Here is a 21,173-nt window from a genome sequence, read left to right on the forward strand (position 1 = left end):
CTTAATAAAGTGTTTATGAATGACACAGTTTCACCTTGGAACAGATCATTTTTGTTTACATTATCATAAATACAGGTTAGCTTCTTTTTACACTTTTGTGATGATTAAAAATGTTCAAATATGATTTAAAACATTGCCTGTACACTTAATAAAGCTTTTATGAATGACACAGTTGGACCCTGGAACAGATCATTTTTGTTTACATTACTACAAACACAGGTTAGCTTCTTTTTACACTTTTGTGATGATTATAAATATTCAAATATGATTTAAAACTATGACTCTACACTTAACAAAGCTTTTATGAATGACACAGTTTGACCTTGGAACAGATTATTTCTGCCTACATTAATATAAAAAAAGGTTAGCTTCTTTTTACACTTTTGTGATGATTAGAAATGTTCAAATATGATTGAAAACATTGCCTGTACACTTAATAAAGTGTTTATGAATGACACAGTTTCACCTTGGAACGGATCATTTTTGTTTACATTATTATAAATACAGGTTAGCTTCTTTTTACACTTTTGTGATAAGAAATATTCAAATATGATTTAAAACATTGCCTGTACACTTAATAAAGTGTTTATGAATGACACAGTTTCACCTTGGAACAGATCATTTTTGTTTACATTATCATAAATACAGGTTAGCTTCTTTTTACACTTTTGTGATGATTAAAAATGTTCAAATATGATTTAAAACATTGCCTGTACACTTAATAAAGCTTTTATGAATGACACAGTTGGACCCTGGAACAGATCATTTTTGTTTACATTACTACAAACACAGGTTAGCTTCTTTTTACACTTTTGTGATGATTATAAATATTCAAATATGATTTAAAACTATGACTCTACACTTAACAAAGCTTTTATGAATGACACAGTTTGACCTTGGAACAGATTATTTCTGCCTACATTAATATAAAAAAAGGTTAGCTTCTTTTTACACTTTTGTGATGATTAGAAATGTTCAAATATGATTGAAAACGTTGCCCCTATACTTAATAAAAATGTTATGAATGACAAAGTTTGACCCCGGAACAAATTTATTTTATTTACGCTATTATGAATACTGGTTAGCCTATTTTTACACTTGTGGTGACAAGTTTATACAGTACAAATCTGGTTTTAAATATTGTCTGTACGGTTAAAATTCATTATTTGTGATGGTCACAGTTGGACCCTGTGACAGGTTATTTGTATTCACATTACTATAAATACTGGTTAGCTTCTTTTTACACTTGTGTGACAGTTAATAATGTTCAAATCTTTTAGGATGACCACGGTTTGCACTTCTGTCATTTCTAAGAAAGAATATGACATTTTGGAAAAATAATATTTGTTTTTACACTTGCATGACAGGTAAGAATACTAAAATACGACTTAATGCACACTTAATAGAGCTTTTATGACGGATATAGACTGATCCTGAAACAGATCATTTCTGGTTTGCTTCTTTTCACACTTTTATGACAGTTAATAATGAGAAATTATGACTTAAAACAATACTTGTATACTTAAAAGACAATTGAAGCAGAAATGTTTTAAGTGTTATTTTCACATTTAGTTACTAACAATGGTGAACTTACTTTTACTCTATGACAGAGAAGAATGTAACTTAAAACATTGCCTGTACACTTAATGAAGCGTTTATGATGGCCACAGTTTGACCCTGGAACTGATTATTCATATTTAAATAAGTTTCTAAACTGGTTAGCTTCTTTTTACACTTTTATGACAGTTAACAATGATAAACTATGATTTAAACATTGCTTGTACATGTAAAACTAGTTTTGATTTGATGTCCCAATCACTTTAATGTCATTAACAAATAATGATAAAATATGATTTAAACAATACTTGAATACTTAAAACATTTTTGCTTCGATGTCTTTTAAGTGTTTGATTATTTTCACATTTAATTATTAACACCAAGACAGAGAAGAATGTTAACGGAAGCATTGCCTGTGCACTTAATGAAGCGTTTATGATGGCCACAGTTTGACCCTGGAACTGATTATTTATATCTAAATTGGTAACAAATCTGGTTTAGCTTCTTTTTACACTTTTAAGACAGTAAACAATGCTAAAATATGATTTAAACATTGCTAGTACATGTAAAACTTGTTTTGATTTGATGTCCCAATCACTTTATTGTCATTTTTAATTAACAATACTTGTATACTTAAAACATTTTTGCTTCAATGTCTTTTAAGTGTTTGATTATTTTCACATTTAATTATTAACACTGGTGAACTTACTTTTACTTTATGACAGAGAAGAATGTAATTTAAAACATTGCCTGTACACTTAATGAAGCGTTTATGACGGACACAGTTTGACCCTGGAACTGATTATTCATATTTAAATAAGTTTCAAAACTGGTTAGCTTCTTTTTACACTTTTATGACTGTTAACAATGATAAACTATGATTTAAACATTGCTTGTACATGTAAAACTAGTTTTGATTTGATGTCCCAATCACTTTAATGTCATTAACAAATAATGATAAATTATGATTTAAACAATACTTGTATACTTAAAACATTTTTGCTTCGATGTCTTTTAAGCGTTTGATTATTTTCACATTTAATTATTAACACCAAGACAGAGAAGAATGTTAACGGAAGCATTGCCTGTGCACTTAATGAAGCGTTTATGATGGCAACAGTTTGACCCTGGAACTGATTATTCATATTTAAATTAGTAAAAAATCTGGTCTAGCTTCTTTTTACACTTTTAAGACAGTAAACAATGCTAAAATATGATTTAAACATTGCTAGTACATGGAAAAATGGTTTTGATTTGATGTCCCAATCACTTTGTCATTATTAATTAACAATACTTGTATACTTAAAACATTTTTGCTTCAATGTCTTTTAAGTGTTTGATTATTTTCACATTTATTTATTAACACTGGTGAACTGATTTTTACTCTATGACAGAGAAGAATGTAATTTAAAACATTGCCTGTACACTTAATGAAGCGTTTATGATGGCCACAGTTTGACCCTGGAACTGATTATTCATATTTAAATAAGTTTCAAAACTAGTTAGCTTCTTTTTACACTTTTATGACAGTTAACAATGATAAACTATGATTTAAACATTGCTTGTACATGTAAAACTAGTTTTGATTTGATGTCACAATCACTTTAATGTCATTAACAAATAATGATAAAATATGATTTAAACAACACTTGTATACTTAAAACATTTTCTGCTTTGATGTCTTTTAAGTGTTTGATTATTTTCACATTTAATTATTAACACCAAGACAGAGAAGAATGTTAACGGAAGCATTGCCTGTGCACTTAATGAAGCGTTTATGATGGCCACAGTTTGACCCTGGAACTGATTATTCATATTTAAATTAGTAACAGATCTGGTCTAGCTTCTTTTTACACTTTTAAGACAGTAAACAATGCTAAAATATGATTTAAACATTGCTAGTACATGTAAAACTTGTTTTGATTTGATGTCTCAATCACTATTGTCATTTTTAATTAACAATACTTGTATACTTAAAACATTTTTGCTTCAATGTCTTTTTAAGTGTTTGATTATTTTCACATTTAATTATCAACACTGGTGAACTTACTTTTACTCTATGACAAAGAAAAAAGTAACTTAAAACACTGCCTGTACACTTAATGAAGTGTTTATGATGGCCACAGTTTGACCCTGGAACTGATTATTCATATTTAAATTAGTAACAAATCTGGTTTAGCTTCTTTTTACACTTTTAAGACAGTAAAATATGATTTAAACATTGCTAGTACATGTACAACTTGTTTTGATTTGATATCCCAATCACTTTAATGTCATTATTAATTAACAATACTTGTACACTTAAAACTATTTTGCTTCAATGTCTTTTAAGTGTTTGATTATTTTCACATTTAATTATTAACACTGGTGAACTTATTTTTACTCTATGACAGAGAAGAATGTAACTTAAAAAATTGCCTGTACACTTAATGAAACCTTTATGATGACCACAGTTTGACCCTGGAACTGATTATTCATATTTAAATTAGTAACAAATCTGGTTTAGCTTCTTTTTGCACTTTTAAGACAGTAAACAATGCTAAAATATGATTTAAACATTGCTAGTACATGGAAAAATGGTTTTGATTTGATGTCCCAATCACTTTGATGTCATTATTGATTAACAATACTTGTATACTTAAAACATTTTTGCTTCAATGTCTTATAAGTGTTTGATTATTTTCACATTTAATTATTAACACTGGTAAACTTACTTTTACTCTATGACAGAGAAGAATGTAATTTAAAACATTGCCTGTACACTTAATGAAGCGTTCATGATGGCCACAGTTTGACCCTGGAACTGATTATTCATATTTAAATAAGTTTCAAACCTGGTTAGCTTCTTTTTACACTTTTATGACAGTTAACAATGATAAACTATGATTTAAACATTGCTTGTACATGTAAAACTAGTTTTGATTTGATGTCACAATCACTTTAATGTCATTAACAAATAATGATAAAATATGATTTAAACAATACTTGTATACTTAAAACATTTTTGCTTCGATGTATTTTAAGTGTTTGATTATTTTCACATTTAATTATTAACACCAAGACAGAGAAGAATGTTACTGGAAGCATTGCCTGTGCACTTAATGAAGCGTTTATGATGGCCACAGTTTGACCCTGGAACTGATTATTTATATCTAAATTGGTAACAAATCTGGTTTAGCTTCTTTTTACACTTTTAAGACAGTAAACAATGCTAAAATATGATTTAAACATTGCTAGTACATGTAAAACTTGTTTTGATTTGATGTCCCAATCACTTTATTGTCATTTTTAATTAACAATACTTGTATACTTAAAACATTTTTGCTTCAATGTCTTTTAAGTGTTTGATTATTTTCACATTTAATTATTAACACTGGTGAACTTACTTTTACTCTATGACAGAGAAGAACGTAACTTAAAACATTGCCTGTACACTTAATGAAGCGTTTATGACGGACACAGTTTGACCCTGGAACTGATTATTCATATTTAAATAAGTTTCAAAACTAGTTAGCTTCTTTTTACACTTTTATGACAGTTAACAATGATAAACTATGATTTAAACATTGCTTGTACATGTAAAACTAGTTTTGATTTGATGTCACAATCACTTTAATGTCATTAACAAATAATGATAAAATATGATTTAAACAATACTTGTATACTTAAAACATTTTTGCTTCGATGTCTTTTAAGTGTTTGATTATTTTCACATTTAATTATTAACACCAAGACAGAGAAGAATGTTAACGGAAGCATTGCCTGTGCACTTAATGAAGTGTTTATGATGGCAACAGTTTGATCCTGGAACTGATTATTCATATTTAAATTAGTAACAAATCTGGTTTAGCTTCTTTTTACACTTTTAAGACAGTAAACAATGCTAAAATATGATTTAAACATTGCTAGTACATTTAAAACTTGTTTTGATTTGATGTCCCAATCACTTTGTCATTAACAATACTTGTATACTTAAAACATTTTTGCTTCAATGTCTTTTAAGTGTTTGATTATTTTCACATTTAATTATTAACACTGGTGAACTTACTTTTACTCTATGACAGAGAAGAATGTAACTTAAAACATTGCCTGTACACTTAATGAAGCGTTTATGATGGCCACAGTTTGACCCTGGAACTGATTATTCATATTTAAATAAGTTTCAAAACTGGTTAGCTTCTTTTTACACTTTTATGACAGTTAACAATGATAAACTATGATTTAAACATTGCTTGTACATGTAAAACTTGTTTTGATTTGATGTCCCAATCACTTTAATGTCATTAACAAATGATAAAATATGATTTAAACAATACTTGTATACTTAAAACATTTTTGCTTCGATGTGTTTTAAGTGTTTGATTATTTTCACATTTAATTATTAACACCAAGACAGAGAAGAATGTTAACGGAAGCATTGCCTGTGCACTTAATGAAGCGTTTATGATGGCCACAGTTTGACCCTGGAACTGATTATTTATATCTAAATTAGTAACAAATCTGGTTTAGCTTCTTTTTACACTTTTAAGACAGTAAACAATGCTAAAATATGATTTAAACATTGCTAGTACATGGAAAAATGGTTTTGATTTGATGTCCCAATCACTTTGATGTCATTATTGATTAACAATACTTGTATACTTAAAACATTTTTGCTTCAATGTCTTTTAAGTGTTTGATTATTTTCACATTTAGTTACGAACAATGGTGAACTTACTTTTACTCTATGACAAAGAAAAATGTAACTTAAAACACTGCCTGTGCACTTAATGAAGTGTTTATGATGGCCACAGTTTGACCCTGGAACTGATTATTCATATTTAAATTAGTAACAAATCTGGTTTAGCTTCTTTTTACACTTTTAAGACAGTTAACAATGATAAACTATGATTTAAACATTGCTTGTACATGTAAAACTAGTTTTGATTTGATGTCACAATCACTTTAATGTCATTGTTAATTAACAGTACTTGTATACTTAAAACATTTTTGCTTCAATGTCTTTTAAGTGTTTGATTTTTTCACATTTGATTACTTACTTACTGTTACTCTACGACAGAGAAGAATGTAACTTAAAACATTGCCTGTACACTTAATGAAGCGTTTATGACGGACACAGTTTGACCCTGGAACTGATTATTCATATATAAATAAGTTTCAAACCTGGTTAGCTTCTTTTTACACTTTTATGACAGTTAACAATGATAAACTATGATTTAAACATTGCTTGTACATGTAAAACTAGTTTTGATTTGATGTCCCAATCACTTTAATGTCATTGTTAATTAACAATACTTGTATACTTAAAACATTTTTGCTTCAATGTCTTTTAAGTGTTTGATTTTTTCACATTTGATTACTTACTTACTGTTACTCTACGACAGAGAAGAATGTAACTTAAAACATTGCCTGTACACTTAATGAAGCGTTTATGATGGCCACAGTTTGACCCTGGAACTGATTATTCATATTTAAATAAGTTTCAAAACTGGTTAGCTTCTTTTTACACTTTTATGACAGTTAACAATGATAAACTATGATTTAAACATTGCTTGTACATGTAAAACTTGTTTTGATTTGATGTCCCAATCACTTTGTCATTAACAAATAATGATAAAATATGATTTAAACTATACTTGTATACTTAAAACATTTTTGCTTCGATGTCTTTTAAGCGTTTGATTATTTTCACATTTAATTATTAACACCAAGACAGAGAAGAATGTTAACGGAAGCATTGCCTGTGCACTTAATGAAGCGTTTATGATGGCAACAGTTTGACCCTGGAACTGATTATTCATATTTAAATTAGTAACAAATCTGGTCTAGCTTCTTTTTACACTTTTAAGACAGTAAACAATGCTAAAATATGATTTAAACATTGCTAGTACATGGAAAAATGGTTTTGATTTGATGTCCCAATCATTTTGTCATTATTAATTAACAATACTTGTATACTTAAAACATTTTTGCTTCAATGTCTTTTAAGTGTTTGATTATTTTCACATTTATTTATTAACACTGGTGAACTGATTTTTACTCTATGACAGAGAAGAATGTAATTTAAAACATTGCCTGTACACTTAATGAAGCGTTTATGATGGCCACAGTTTGACCCTGGAACTGATTATTCATATTTAAATAAGTTTCAAAACTAGTTAGCTTCTTTTTACACTTTTATGACAGTTAACAATGATAAACTATGATTTAAACATTGCTTGTACATGTAAAACTAGTTTTGATTTGATGTCCCAATCACTTTAATGTCATTAACAAATAATGATAAAATATGATTTAAACAACACTTGTATACTTAAAACATTTTCTGCTTTGATGTCTTTTAAGTGTTTGATTATTTTCACATTTAATTATTAACACCAAGACAGAGAAGAATGTTAACGGAAGCATTGCCTGTGCACTTAATGAAGTGTTTATGATGGCCACAGTTTGACCCTGGAACTGATTATTCATATTTAAATTAGTAACAGATCTGGTCTAGCTTCTTTTTACACTTTTAAGACAGTAAACAATGCTAAAATATGATTTAAACATTGCTAGTACATGTAAAACTTGTTTTGATTTGATGTCTCAATCACTATTGTCATTTTTAATTAACAATACTTGTATACTTAAAACATTTTTGCTTCAATGTCTTTTTAAGTGTTTGATTATTTTCACATTTAATTATCAACACTGGTGAACTTACTTTTACTCTATGACAAAGAAAAAAGTAACTTAAAACACTGCCTGTACACTTAATGAAGCGTTTATGATGGCCACAGTTTGACCCTGGAACTGATTATTCATATTTAAATTAGTAACAAATCTGGTTTAGCTTCTTTTTACACTTTTAAGACAGTAAAATATGATTTAAACATTGCTAGTACATGTACAACTTGTTTTGATTTGATATCCCAATCACTTTAATGTCATTATTAATTAACAATACTTGTACACTTAAAACTATTTTGCTTCAATGTCTTTTAAGTGTTTGATTATTTTCACATTTAATTATTAACACTGGTGAACTTATTTTTACTCTATGACAGAGAAGAATGTAACTTAAAAAATTGCCTGTACACTTAATGAAACCTTTATGATGACCACAGTTTGACCCTGGAACTGATTATTCATATTTAAATTAGTAACAAATCTGGTTTAGCTTCTTTTTACACTTTTAAGACAGTAAAATATGATTTAAACATTGCTAGTACATGTAAAACTTGTTTTAATTTGACGCCCCTGTCACTTTAATGTCATTATTACCTCTGGTGAGATTACTTTTACTCTATGACAGAGAAAAATGTAACTTAAAACACGGCCTGTCCACTTAATGAAGCGTTTATGACGGCCACAGTTTGACCCTGGAACTGGTCATTAATTATTTTTTTTCAAAGTACCAACAAATGAAAGATCAAAGTGACTGAATTAATTTCACAGATGGACCTCAGAGGATGTGATTCATGTATTATTTCCTTGCTTGCGTGAAGTTTAATGAAGAAAAATTAGCGCAAGGAAGCCAGAGGAATGTTTTGTCTATGTTTGGTCTATAAGTGGCAGCAGCCTCTTACAGCTTTGACTGATAGTATAGTACTGGACCCAATTACAATTTGGACATTATAGGACTTCCTGTCCAGGCTCAGGGCTAATCCCTGCACCTCAGCGCCTTTTTTTTTTCTTCCTTTAAACAAGTCATTTCCCCGGCCACGTCTGGATGAATGACCAGCAGATGTTTACCATTTCTCTCCGAGGTCCTTAAAAAGATCATGTCGGCAGGAACGCGCTGGTTCTACAAAGAGAGGCAGAAAGAAAAAAAACATCACTTCCTGCCCCCGTGCTCTTAAAATGTTTGTCTTATGGCACATTAGTGACAGTCACTAGCAAAAAAAAAAATTAAATAACAAGACCTCCTATGGCTGCTTTGACTCCTCCGAAAGAGAACAACAATGCGGTTCTTCCGGGTTGCGATTCTGGAAAGCTCCACGCAATCAGACGTGTGTGTGACCTTTCCTTCGGGAAGACGCCCTGGCGGGGAAACTGATGAGAGGAGCGCTCTTCTCGGGTTTCATGCACAAAGACCTCAAAATTGATGCCAACTTTGATACGCGCAGAAAAGTTATATTATTAAAAACATGTTTACTTGACCCACTTCCTGGGAAACTTATCAAGCAGCTCTTTGTATTATTAGGTCCATCAGTGCTAAATATTATAAACTTATCACTTTCCTCTGGCACTGTTTCCCTAGCATTCAAAAAAGCGGTTTTTCATCCTCTCCTTAAAAGACCTCATTTCAATCCTGACCTCATGGTAAACTATCGACCGGTGTCTCACCTTCCCTTTATTTCGAAAATTCTCGAAAAAATTGTTGCAGAGCAGCTAAATGAACACTAAGCGCAGGGGTCGGGAACCTTTTTGGCTGAGAGAGCCAAAAAGTCAAATATTTCAAAAAGTATTTCCATAAGAGCCATATAATATTTTTCTTAACACTGAACACAACTAAACGTGTGCATTTTTAAGTAAGACCAACATTTCTAGGATATAAGAGGTCTCTTATTCTTTGTAATAACATTGTTATTCTGAAGCTAACTGTGGGGGGGGCGTGGCCTGCGGGCCTGCAGCGAACTGGGGTGTGCCAGGACAGGCCTCGAAATCAGCGACCGGTGCGGAGATGGTCCATCTGGGTCTTGTTATCTAATTACCTGTCGCTCTGTCCATAGGCAGCAGCCAGTAGGAGAGACAGGGTTGGGGCTGGAGCCAGAGCGCGAGCGAGAACGAAAGACAAAAATACAACTGCTGGACACCAACTGAGAGACTTATTGAAAAATAAAACAATATTGTAACCCTGAAACGTGCTCTCATTTCGGTGCTTGGTGGTCTGAAGAACCCCCAGAGGGGCAAGCCCCACACTAACAAATAATAAATAAATAACTTCTTACCATTATGCAACTTTTTGAACAGGTGCAGTAGAAAACGGATGGATGGAATAAAATGCATGAGAATGTTTTATATTTTGAACGTTATTTTTAACACTGTGATTACAAGTGGAATCATTCATTACTTATGTCAAGCAATGTCAGCTCGGATTTATCAGAGAGCCAGATGCGGTCATCAAAAGAGCCGCATTTGGCTCGCGAGCCATAGGTTCCCTACCCCTGACTTAGCGCCTAAGAATCTCTGTGAAACCTTTCAATCCAGTTTCAGGGTAAATCACTCTACTGAGACAGCCCTCGCAAAAATGACTAATGATCTATTGCTAACGATGGATTCTGATGCCTCATCTATGTTGCTGCTCCTCGATCTTAGCGCTGCTTTCGATACCGTCGATCATAATATTTTATTAGAGTGTATCAAAACACGAATTGGTATGTCAGACTAAGCCCTGTCTTGGTTTAACTCTTATCTTACTGACAGGGTGCAGTGCGTCTCCCATAACTGTATGACCTCGGACTACGTTAAGGTAACGTGTGGAGTTCCCCAGGGTTCGGTCCTTGGCCCTGCACTCTTCAGCATCTACATGCTGCTGCTAGGTGACATCATACGCAAATACGGTATTAGCTTTCACTGCTATGCTGATGACCGCCAACTCTACATGCCCCTAAAGCTGACCAACACGCCGGATTGTAGTCAGCTGGAGGCGTGTCTTCATGAAATTAAACAATGGATGTCCGCTAACTTTTTGCAACACAACGCCAAAAAAACGTAAATGCTGATTATCGATCCTGCTGGACACCGACCTCTATTTAATAATACAACTTTAACATATGCGGTCCTATCCAAGGTTTCTCACAGTCATCATTGTAATTGTCACCGACGTCCCATTGGGGTGACTTTTCCTTGCCCTTATGTGGGCTCTACCGAGGATGTCGTTGTGGTTTGTGGTTTTAGGGCTATATAAATAAACATTGATTGATTGATTAAAAAAAAAAAAAAAAAAACGTATAAAAGGCCCTTCTTCCCAATCAGTGCCTTTTGTGTCCCCACGAAACATAACATAAATAAAGCAAAATGAGATTTTTTTTTCCCCCAAACAAAGTGTCCTGCATATTAATTTGCATTCATATTTAATATAGTATTGATTTATACAGAACAGGTCAAAAGTTTGGGCACACCTTCTCATTCTATGCTAGTTCTTTATTTTCATGACTATTTACATTCCAGATTGTCACATCAAAACCAAGAAGGTGAAATAACTGAAAACATGTTTTATATTCTAGTTTCTTCAAAATCGCCATCCTTTGCTCTGATTATTGCTTTGGACACTTTTGGCATTCTCTTCGTGAGCTTCAAGCACACCTGGGGAAGTGAAAAACCATTTCAGGTGACTACCTCTTGAAGCTCATGGAGAGAATGCCAAGAGTGTGCAAAGCAGTAATCAGAGCAAAGGGTGGCTATTTTGAAGAAACTAGAACACACACATTAACTAGAATACACACACAACCCACATATATATATATATATTTATATATATATATATATACACACACATATACATATATAAATATATATATATATATATATACACACACACATATACACATATATATATATAAATATATATATATATATATATAGAAATATATATGCATATATATAGATATATATGTGCATATATGTGTGTATATATATGCATATATATACACACATACATATATATATATATCCACATACATTTACAAACCCCGTTTCCATATGAGTTGGGAAATTGTGTTATATGTAAATATAAACGGAATAGAATGATTTAAAAATCCTTTTCAACCCATATTCAGTTGAATATGCTACAAAGACAACATATTTGATGTTCAAACTCAAAAACTTTATTTTTTTTTTGCAAATAATAAATAACTTAGAATTTCATGGCTGCAACACATGCCAAAGTAGTGGGGAAAAGGCATGTTCACCAGTTACATATCACCTTTTCTTTTAACAACATTCAATAAACGTTTGGGAACTGAGGAAACTAATTGTTGAAGCTTTGAAAGTGGAATTCTTTTACCATTCTTGTTATATGTAGAGCTTCAGTCGTTCAACAGTCCGGGGTCTCCGCTGTCGTATTTTACGCTTCATAACACGCCACACATTTTCCATGGGAGACAGGTGTGAATGTGGCTTGGCATTGTTTTGCTGAAATATGCAGATGGCAGCATATGTTGTTCCAAAACCTGTATGTACCTTTCAGCATTAATGGTGCCTTCACAGATGTGTAAGTTACCCATGCCTTGGGCACTAATGCACCCCCATACCATCACAGATGATGGCTTTTGAACTTTGTGTCGATAACAGTCTCGATGGTTCGCTTTCCCTTTGGTCCGGATGACAGGATGTTGAATATTTCCAAAAACAATTTGAAATGTGGACTCGTCAGACCACAGAACACTTTTCCACTTTGCATCAGTCCATCATAGATGATCTAGGGCCCGGAGAAGCCGGGGCGTTTCTGGATGTTGTTGATAAATGGCTTTCGCTTTGCAAAATACATTAACTTGCACTTACAGATGTAGCGACCAACTGTATTTAGTGACAGTGGTTTACTGATGTATTCCCGAGCCCCTGTGGTGATATCCTTTAGAGATTGATGTCGATTTTTGATACAGTGGCGTCTGAGGGATCAAAAGGTCAAGGTCATACAATGTTGGTTTCCGGCCATGCCGCTTACGTGGAGTGATTTCTACAGGTTCTCTGAACCTTTTGATGATATTATGGACCGTAGACGTTGAAATCCCTAAATTTCTTGCAATTACACTTTGAGAAACGTTGTTCTTAAACTGTTTGACTATTTGCTCACGCAGTTGTGGACAAAGGGGTGTACCTCGCCCCATCCTTTCTTGTGAAAGACTGAGCATTTTTTGGAAGCTGCTTTTATACCCAATCATGGCACCCACCTGTTCCCAATTAGCCTACACACCTGTGGGATGTTCCAAATAAGTGTTTGAAGAGCATTCATCAACTTTATCAGTATTTATTGCCACCTTTCCTAACTTCTTTGTCAGGTGTTGCTGGCATTAAATTCTAAAGTTAATGATTATTTGCAAAAAAAAACATTTTTTATGAGTTTGAACATCAAATATGTTGTCTTTGTAGCATATTCAACTGAATATGGGTTGAAAAGGATTTGCAAATCATTGTATTCTGTTTATATTTACATCTAACACAATTTCCCAACTCATATGGGGTTTGTGTATATATATATTTATATATATATATTAGGGATGCACCGAAATGAAAATTTGTGGCCGAAGCCGAATAAAATTTGAACGCTTGGCCGAAGGCCGAATACCGAATAATGAATGCAGTTTTTCACAATTTTTTTAATATTGCATAAATAGCCTAGAATAAACATTTAGACATGTTTTTCAAATAAAGTAATTTTTTAATGAATATTGAAATTTTTTTAATATTCCAGTAGTCTTTGCTTTTCAAAAAAAGCACAGTTTTTCATTTATATTAGGCCTTCAAACAAAACATGCATTCCAAAAAAAAAATGAAGTGCATTAAAGTGGATAAACCCACAACAAATGAATTATTGTCCTTTAGGCAAAAGTCTGCTTAGCCACAGTAGATATGCTAATAATGTAAACAGAAGGCTTAAGTAAATCTCAATTAAGTGTGTGCTTGTAACCTCATACACTTATACAGGTAGCCTACACAACAGGCTAATAATGTAAACCGAGGCCCCACTAAATCTCAATAAGTGTGTGCTTGTAACCTCATACACTTATACAGGTACACAACATATCCCAACGTCACCGCACGTTGGTTGATTGCGTCACCGCGTCAAAAAATTGCGTCACACGCCACTATTCGGCCTTGTTTTTAACTCATTCCACCCAAGGCCGAATGTGGCTTTTTTTGCCATATTCGGCCGAATATATTCGGTTACCGATTAATTGGTGCATCCCTAATATATATATATATATATATATACACACACACACACACACACACACAGAGAACATGTGAGACTAGCCGTCTGTCCGCCTGTCTGTCTGTCGGTCTCCTCACCTCCCAGGGGGTGATCAAGGGTGATGGGTCAAATGCAGAGAATAATTTCGCCACACCTTGTGTGTGTGTGTGTGTGTGTGTGTGTGTCTGTGTGTGTGTGTGTCAATCATTACTACTTTAACTTTATGCAAAAAACTCACTGTTGTTCTTTAAATCCCGTTACTCAATATGAGTCATTATAGCCATAGGAATCTTGTAAGCAAAATGCCTGTGATTGGTCAACCAACACAAATATTGAATAGAAGATGAACACGTGCATTGTCAGATTTAGAGTAGAAAAAGCCAGAAATTGAAGTTTATTTGGAATTAAGACAAGCCCTTATCAATTATTGCAGTGGTTCTCAAATGGGGGTACTTGAAGGTATGCCAAGGGGTACGTGAGGTCTTAAAAAAATATTCTAAAAATAGCAGCAATTCAAAAATCCTTTATAAATATATTTATTGAATAATACTTCAACAAAATATGAATGTAAGTTCATAAACTGTGAAAAGAAATGCAACAGTGCAATATTCAGTGTTGACAGCTAGATTTTTTGCGGACATGTTCCATAAATATTGATGTTAAATATTTATTTTGTTGTGAATGAAGTTGATGGATGTCTATTACAATCCCCAAAGAGGGAACTTTAAGTTGATGATTACTTCTATGTGTAGAAATCTTTATTTATAATTGAATCACTTGTTTATTTTTCAACAAGTTTTTAGTTATTTTATCTTTTTTTTTCCAAATAGTTCAAGAAAGACCACTACAAATGAGCAATATTTTGCACTGTTACACAACTTAATAAATGACATAGTGCTGTATTTTATTTCTTTATCTCTTATTTTCCCTCCAAAAATGCTTTGCTCTGAGAAAAGGTTGAGAACCACTGAATTATTGTGTTTTTTCCTGTAAATGAAGACTAATAATAGCTCAAACAAACCTTTTCTACAATGATAAGATCCCCCACTTGGATATTGCTGCTTTTCACCTTCATTGTGCCTGCGGGGGGGAAAAAAAACACAACATAAAAACCTTGTTTAGAAAACAATTCAAGCTGAAAAAAAAATCAAGGGGCAGCTGCTTTCATGCACGCTCCAGCGCTCGCCTCCACTAAAGTCTGTGAGTGGGGGCAGTCATTTTCCATGCATATCTGAAGGAATGCTGGGGGAGCTCAGGCCTTTTTTTTTTCCTCTCATTCCATTTGGAATTAACAGGCAAATTTGTTTGGGGGAGATCACTGACCCCTGACCCCCTGCCGTGACCTCTGGCCAATGCATATGCAAGACATTAAAGCACATATTATATCGCCAACCATGGGGCGGGGAGGGGGGGGTGCGTTCATGGGAATTCACATTTCTGCTTTGTGTGGACAGAAGGGCATTCTATGCCATAGAAGATCATTAAAATCAGAAAGAGGGTTTGAAGGCGATATGTCACGCACATTTTGCTGGACGGCGTGTGCGGTGGAGGCGGGCGCTCGTCGCGTTTACGGCTCCAACAGGCTGCCACATCAAAGAGGTTAAGTGATGGAAACCACGAGAAGTCCCCTGCTTTTTTTTATTTTTTTATTGCCGCTCGCCACTTTATACCGCGCTCTTGTATACGCCGCCTTTCTTTTACCATCTCTCTGCTTTGAATTACACAGCGTTTGCCCCGGCCCCAATCAGCTTTAAAAGGGAACATTATCAGACCTATGTAAGCGTCAATATATACCTTGATGGTGCAGAAAAAAGACCATATATTTTTTTAACCGATTTCCGAACTCTAAATGGGTGAATTTTGGCGAATTAAACGCCTTTCTGTTTATCGCTCATGTGGCGATGACGTCAGAATGTGACGTCGCCGAGGTAACACACCCGCCATTTTCATTTTCAACCCATTGTAAACATTGGGTCTCGGCTCTGTTATTTTCCGTTTTTTCGACTATTTTTTGGAACCTTGGACACATCATGCCTCGTCGGTGTGTTGTCGGAGGGTGTAACAACACTAACAGGGAGGGATTCAAGTTGCACCACTGGCCCGAAGATGCCAAAGTGTCTGGCGCCAGACCCCCGTTGAATGTACCAAAGTGTCTCCACATTTGACCGGCGATGCTAAGAGACATGGCACAGAGATGTATGGATAACCTGCAGATGCATTTGCAACCATAAAGTCAACGAAATCACAAAGGTGAGTTTTGTTGATGTTGACTTATTTGCTAATCAGACATATTTGGTCGCGGCGTGACTGCCAGTTAATCGTTGCTAATATGCTACGCTAATTGACGCTAACATGCTATTTACCGGCGGTGCTAAAGCAGACATGGCACAGAGATGTATCGATAACCTGCAGATGCATTTGTAACGATAAAGTCACAGTAATCACAAGGGTGAGTTTTGTTGATGTTGACTGCCAGCTAATCGATGCTAACATTCTACGTTAATTGATGCTAACATGCTATTTACCGGTGGTGCTAAAGCAGACATGGCACAGAGATGTATGGATAACCTGGAGATGCATTTGCAATGATAAAGTCAACGAAATCACAAAGGTGAGTTTTGTTGATGTTGACTTATTTGCTAATCAGACATATTTGGTCGCGGCGTGACTGCCAGTTAATCGTTGCTAATATGCTACGCTAATCGACGCTAACATACTATTTACCGGCGGTGCTAAAGCAGACATGGCACAGAGGTGTATGGATAACCTGTAGATGCATTTGTAACGATAAAGTCACAGTAATCACAGAGGTGAGTTTTGTTGATGTTGACTGCCAGCTAATTGATCTTAACACGCTACGTTAATCGATGCTAACATGCTATTTACCGGCGGTGCTAAAGCAGAGATGGCACAGAGATGTATGGATAACCTGCAGATGCATTTGCAACCATAAAGTCAACGAAATCACAAAGGTGAGTTTTGTTGATATTGACTTATTTGCTAATCAGACAAAAAATATCAGTCTAGCCTTGGACTGATATTTTTTTTACCCCCCCCCCCCCTTTCTTAATGTCACCCTTTTCTTATCTTTTTAAGGAGCGCTGTAACCGGCTGATCCGTCGGCGGTCTCGTCTTGTCCCACCCCCCCGTGTGTCTGCTCTTACCGGGACTGTGCCGAAAATGTAATTTCAGTTCTGATGTGTCTTGTGCATGTTGGAACGGACAAAATGATTCTGATTCTGATATTTGGTCGCGGCGTGACTGCCAGTTAATCGATGCTAACATGCTATTCTAATCGATGCTAACATGCTATTTACTGGTGGTGCTAAAGCAGACATGGAACAGAGATGTATGGATAACCTGCAGATGCATTTGCAACTATATTACGTTTCCTTCCACCCACATTTAATGCGAAAAAAACACTTACCAATCGACGGATTTAAGTTGCTCCAGTGTCACAAGATGCGAAAGTCCTGATCGTTTGGTCCGCACTTTTTACCGGCGATGCTAACGCAGCTATTCAGCCATGCTATGGCTATGAATAGCGTCAATAGCTTCAGTTTCTTCTTCAATATTTTCATACTCCAACCATCCGTTTCAATACATGCGTAATCTGTTGAATCGCTTAAGTCGCTGAAATCCGAGTCTGAATCCGAGCTAATGTCGCTATATCTTGCTGTGCTATTCGCTATTGTTTGTTTACATTGGCAGCACTGTGTGACGTCACAGGGAAATGGATAGTGGCATCGCAAATAGCCAAAATCAAGCCCTTTAAAGCTTTTTTTAGGGATATTCGGAGACCGGTAAAATTTTGAAAAAAATTTCAAAAAATACAACATGCCACTGGGAACTGATTTTTATTGTTTTTAACCCTTTTGAAATTGTGATAATGTTCCCCTTTACCAAGAATCACACTGCAAAAACTGGAATCTCAGTCAAATTAAGTATCTCAAATAAGGGTGATATTTGCTTATTTTCTGACTGATAAGATCATTCTTCTCACTAAACAGATTTTAGAGTGTTTAACTTGTTATAAGGCTTTTGGTCCTAAATCAGGGGTCACCAACGCGGTCCCCGCGGGCACCAGGTCGCCCGTAAGGACCAGATGAGTCGCCCGCTGGCCTGTTCTAAAAAAACTCAAATAGCAGCACTTACCAGTGAGCTGCCTCTATTTTTTAAATTGTATTTATTTACTAGCAAGATGGTCTCGCTTTGCTCGACATTTTTAATTCTAAGAGAGACAAAACTCAAATATTATTTGAAAATCCAAGAAAATATTTTAAAGACTTAGTCTTCGCTTGTTTAAATAAATTCATTTATTTTTTTACTTTGCTTCTTATAACTTTCAGAAAGACAATTTGAGAAAAAAATACAACCTTAAAAATGATTTTAAGATTTTTAAACACATATACCTTTTAAATTCCTTCCTCCTCTTTCCTGACAATTTTAATCAACGTTCAAGGAAATTTATTTTTTTTATTGTAAAGAATAATACATTTTAAATTTAATTCTTCATTTTAGTTTCTGTTTTTTTCGACAAAGAATATTTGTGAAATATTTCTTCAAACTTATTACGATTAAAATTCAAAAAAAATATTCTGGAAAATCTAGATAATCTGTAGAATCAAATTTAAATCATATTTCATCCATCCATCCATTTTCTACCGCTTATTCCCTTTTTGGGGTCGCGGGGGGGCGCTGGCACCTATCTCAGCTACAATCGGGCGGAAGGCGGGGTACACCCTGGACAAGTCGCCACCTCATCGCAGGGCCAACACAGATTGACAGACTACATTCACACTCACATTCACACACTAGGGCCAATTTTGTGTTGCCAATCAACTTAGTCTTTTGAATTTCTTTTTTAAAAAAATCTGGAAAATCTAGAGGAAATAATGATTCGACTTTATTAGAAATATAGCTTAGTCCAATTTGTTATATATTCTAACAAAGTGCAGATTGGATTTTAACTTATTTATTGTGAGAAATCATTAAGATGATCAGTGTTTCCACAAAGATAAATGCCATTAATTATTAATAATAACATAGTTAAAGGTAAATTGAGCAAATTGGCTATTTCTGGCAATTTATGTAAGTGTGTATCAAACTGGTAGCCCTTCGCATTAATCAGTACCCAAGAAGAAGCTCTTGGTTTCAAAAAGGTTGGTGACCCCTGCCCTAAATGATCTCAGCAAGATATTGCAGCTTGTAGCTGAGATTTTATGACCTAGTGAAACATGCTTGAAACTAAGGCTGGGCGATATGGCCTTTTTTTAATATCTCGATATTTTTAGGCCATGTCACGATACACCATATATATCTCCATATTTTGCCTTAGCCTTGAATGAACACTTGATGCATGTAATCACAGCAGTATGATGATTCTATGTGTCTACATTAAAACATTCTTCATCATACTGCATTAATATATGCTACTTTTAAACTTTCATGCAGAGAGGGAAATCCCAACTAAAAGTGTATTTATTAAACAGTTATTAAGCAGTGGGACAAACATTCATGTCATTTCCAAAACAGAAAGTGCAAGATTGTCAGAGACATTTTAAAACAAGTTATGAGTGCACTTTTGTGCATGATGTCACTAAGATGACATATCAAAACAACACTAATTTAAAATGCACTTTTTGTACAGAACGCCACTACAATAGTTAAAAACTAATAAAGTGAACTTTTGTCCATGATGTCACACAAGATATTTCAATAAGTGTCAAATAAAAAGGAGCTGCATTAGTAGGAAATCAAATAGTGTATGTCAGGGGTGTCAAACTCAAATACAGAGTGGGCCAAAATTCTAAACTGAACAAAGCCGTGGGCCAAAGTTGAACAACTTGACCTTTTAATAGGGACCCAAACAAGTTTTGCATTGAATATTGAACAAGCAAGGCTTAAATAACTTTATAGTGACATGCAAAATCGAGGTTTGTTGGTAGCGGGGGTGTATATTGTAGTGTCCCGGAAGAGTTAGTGCTGCAAGGGATTCTGGGTATTTGTTCTGTTGTGTTACAGTGCGGATGTTCTCCCGAAATGTGTTGGTCATTCTTGTTTGGTGTGGGTTCACAGTGTGGTGCATATTTGTAACAGTGTTAAAGTTGTTTATAAGGCCACCCTCAGTGTGACCTGTATGGCTGTTGACCAAGTATGGCTTGCATTCACTTGTGTGTGTGTGTGTGTGTGTGTGTGTGTGTGTGTGTGTGTAGAATCCGCATATATTACGTGACTGGGCCGGCACGCTGATTGTATGGCGGAAAAGCGGACGTGACCACAGGTTGTAGAGGACGCTAAAAGCAGTACCTTTAAGGCACGCCGCCGATATCATTGTACGAGTGGAAATCGGGAGAAATTCGGGAGAATGGTTGCCCCGGTAGATTTTCGGGGTGGGGGGGTCACTGAAATTCGGGAGTTTCCTGGGAAAATCGTGAAGTTTGGCAAGTATTAGAATCAGCGGTGAATGCACCGCCACTGTATAATACCGGCGGGCCGGCTCTAATGTTAATTTAATATTGTCTCAAGGGCCAAAATAAATTACAAGATTACAGATTTGACACCCATGGTGTATGTCTTTCGTTCTGTGGTAGGTTCCTGCAGACGTTATCTTGATTTCTTTTTCTATACGGTGTTGATCTGGAAATGGTTGCTTCTGCATTTAATGGTGTGGCATAGAACGGAGATGTTGACATGCGGAGTTTTGAGCATTCTT

The 21,173-nt window shown here is 34.6% G+C and overlaps 2 protein-coding genes across 2 annotated transcripts in view; both read right to left on the reverse strand.

Moving 5' to 3' along the window:
- Positions 1-21,173, reverse strand: part of plxna2 (plexin A2) — an 801,241-nt gene that overhangs the window by 508,893 nt on the left and 271,175 nt on the right. The window lies entirely within an intron of this gene.
- Positions 1-21,173, reverse strand: part of LOC133554165 (probable phospholipid-transporting ATPase IIA) — a 116,335-nt gene that overhangs the window by 68,446 nt on the left and 26,716 nt on the right. Inside the window, exons 5-6 of the mRNA XM_061902602.1 lie at positions 15,480-15,538; positions 9,295-9,346 (exon numbers count right to left, since the gene is read on the reverse strand). Of these exons, the coding sequence (XP_061758586.1) occupies positions 9,295-9,346; positions 15,480-15,538 (111 nt within the window). The remainder of the gene's footprint in view (positions 1-9,294; positions 9,347-15,479; positions 15,539-21,173) is intronic.

Source organism: Nerophis ophidion, linkage group LG06, assembly GCF_033978795.1.
Source record: "Nerophis ophidion isolate RoL-2023_Sa linkage group LG06, RoL_Noph_v1.0, whole genome shotgun sequence".
Lineage (NCBI taxonomy): Eukaryota > Metazoa > Chordata > Actinopteri > Syngnathiformes > Syngnathidae > Nerophis > Nerophis ophidion.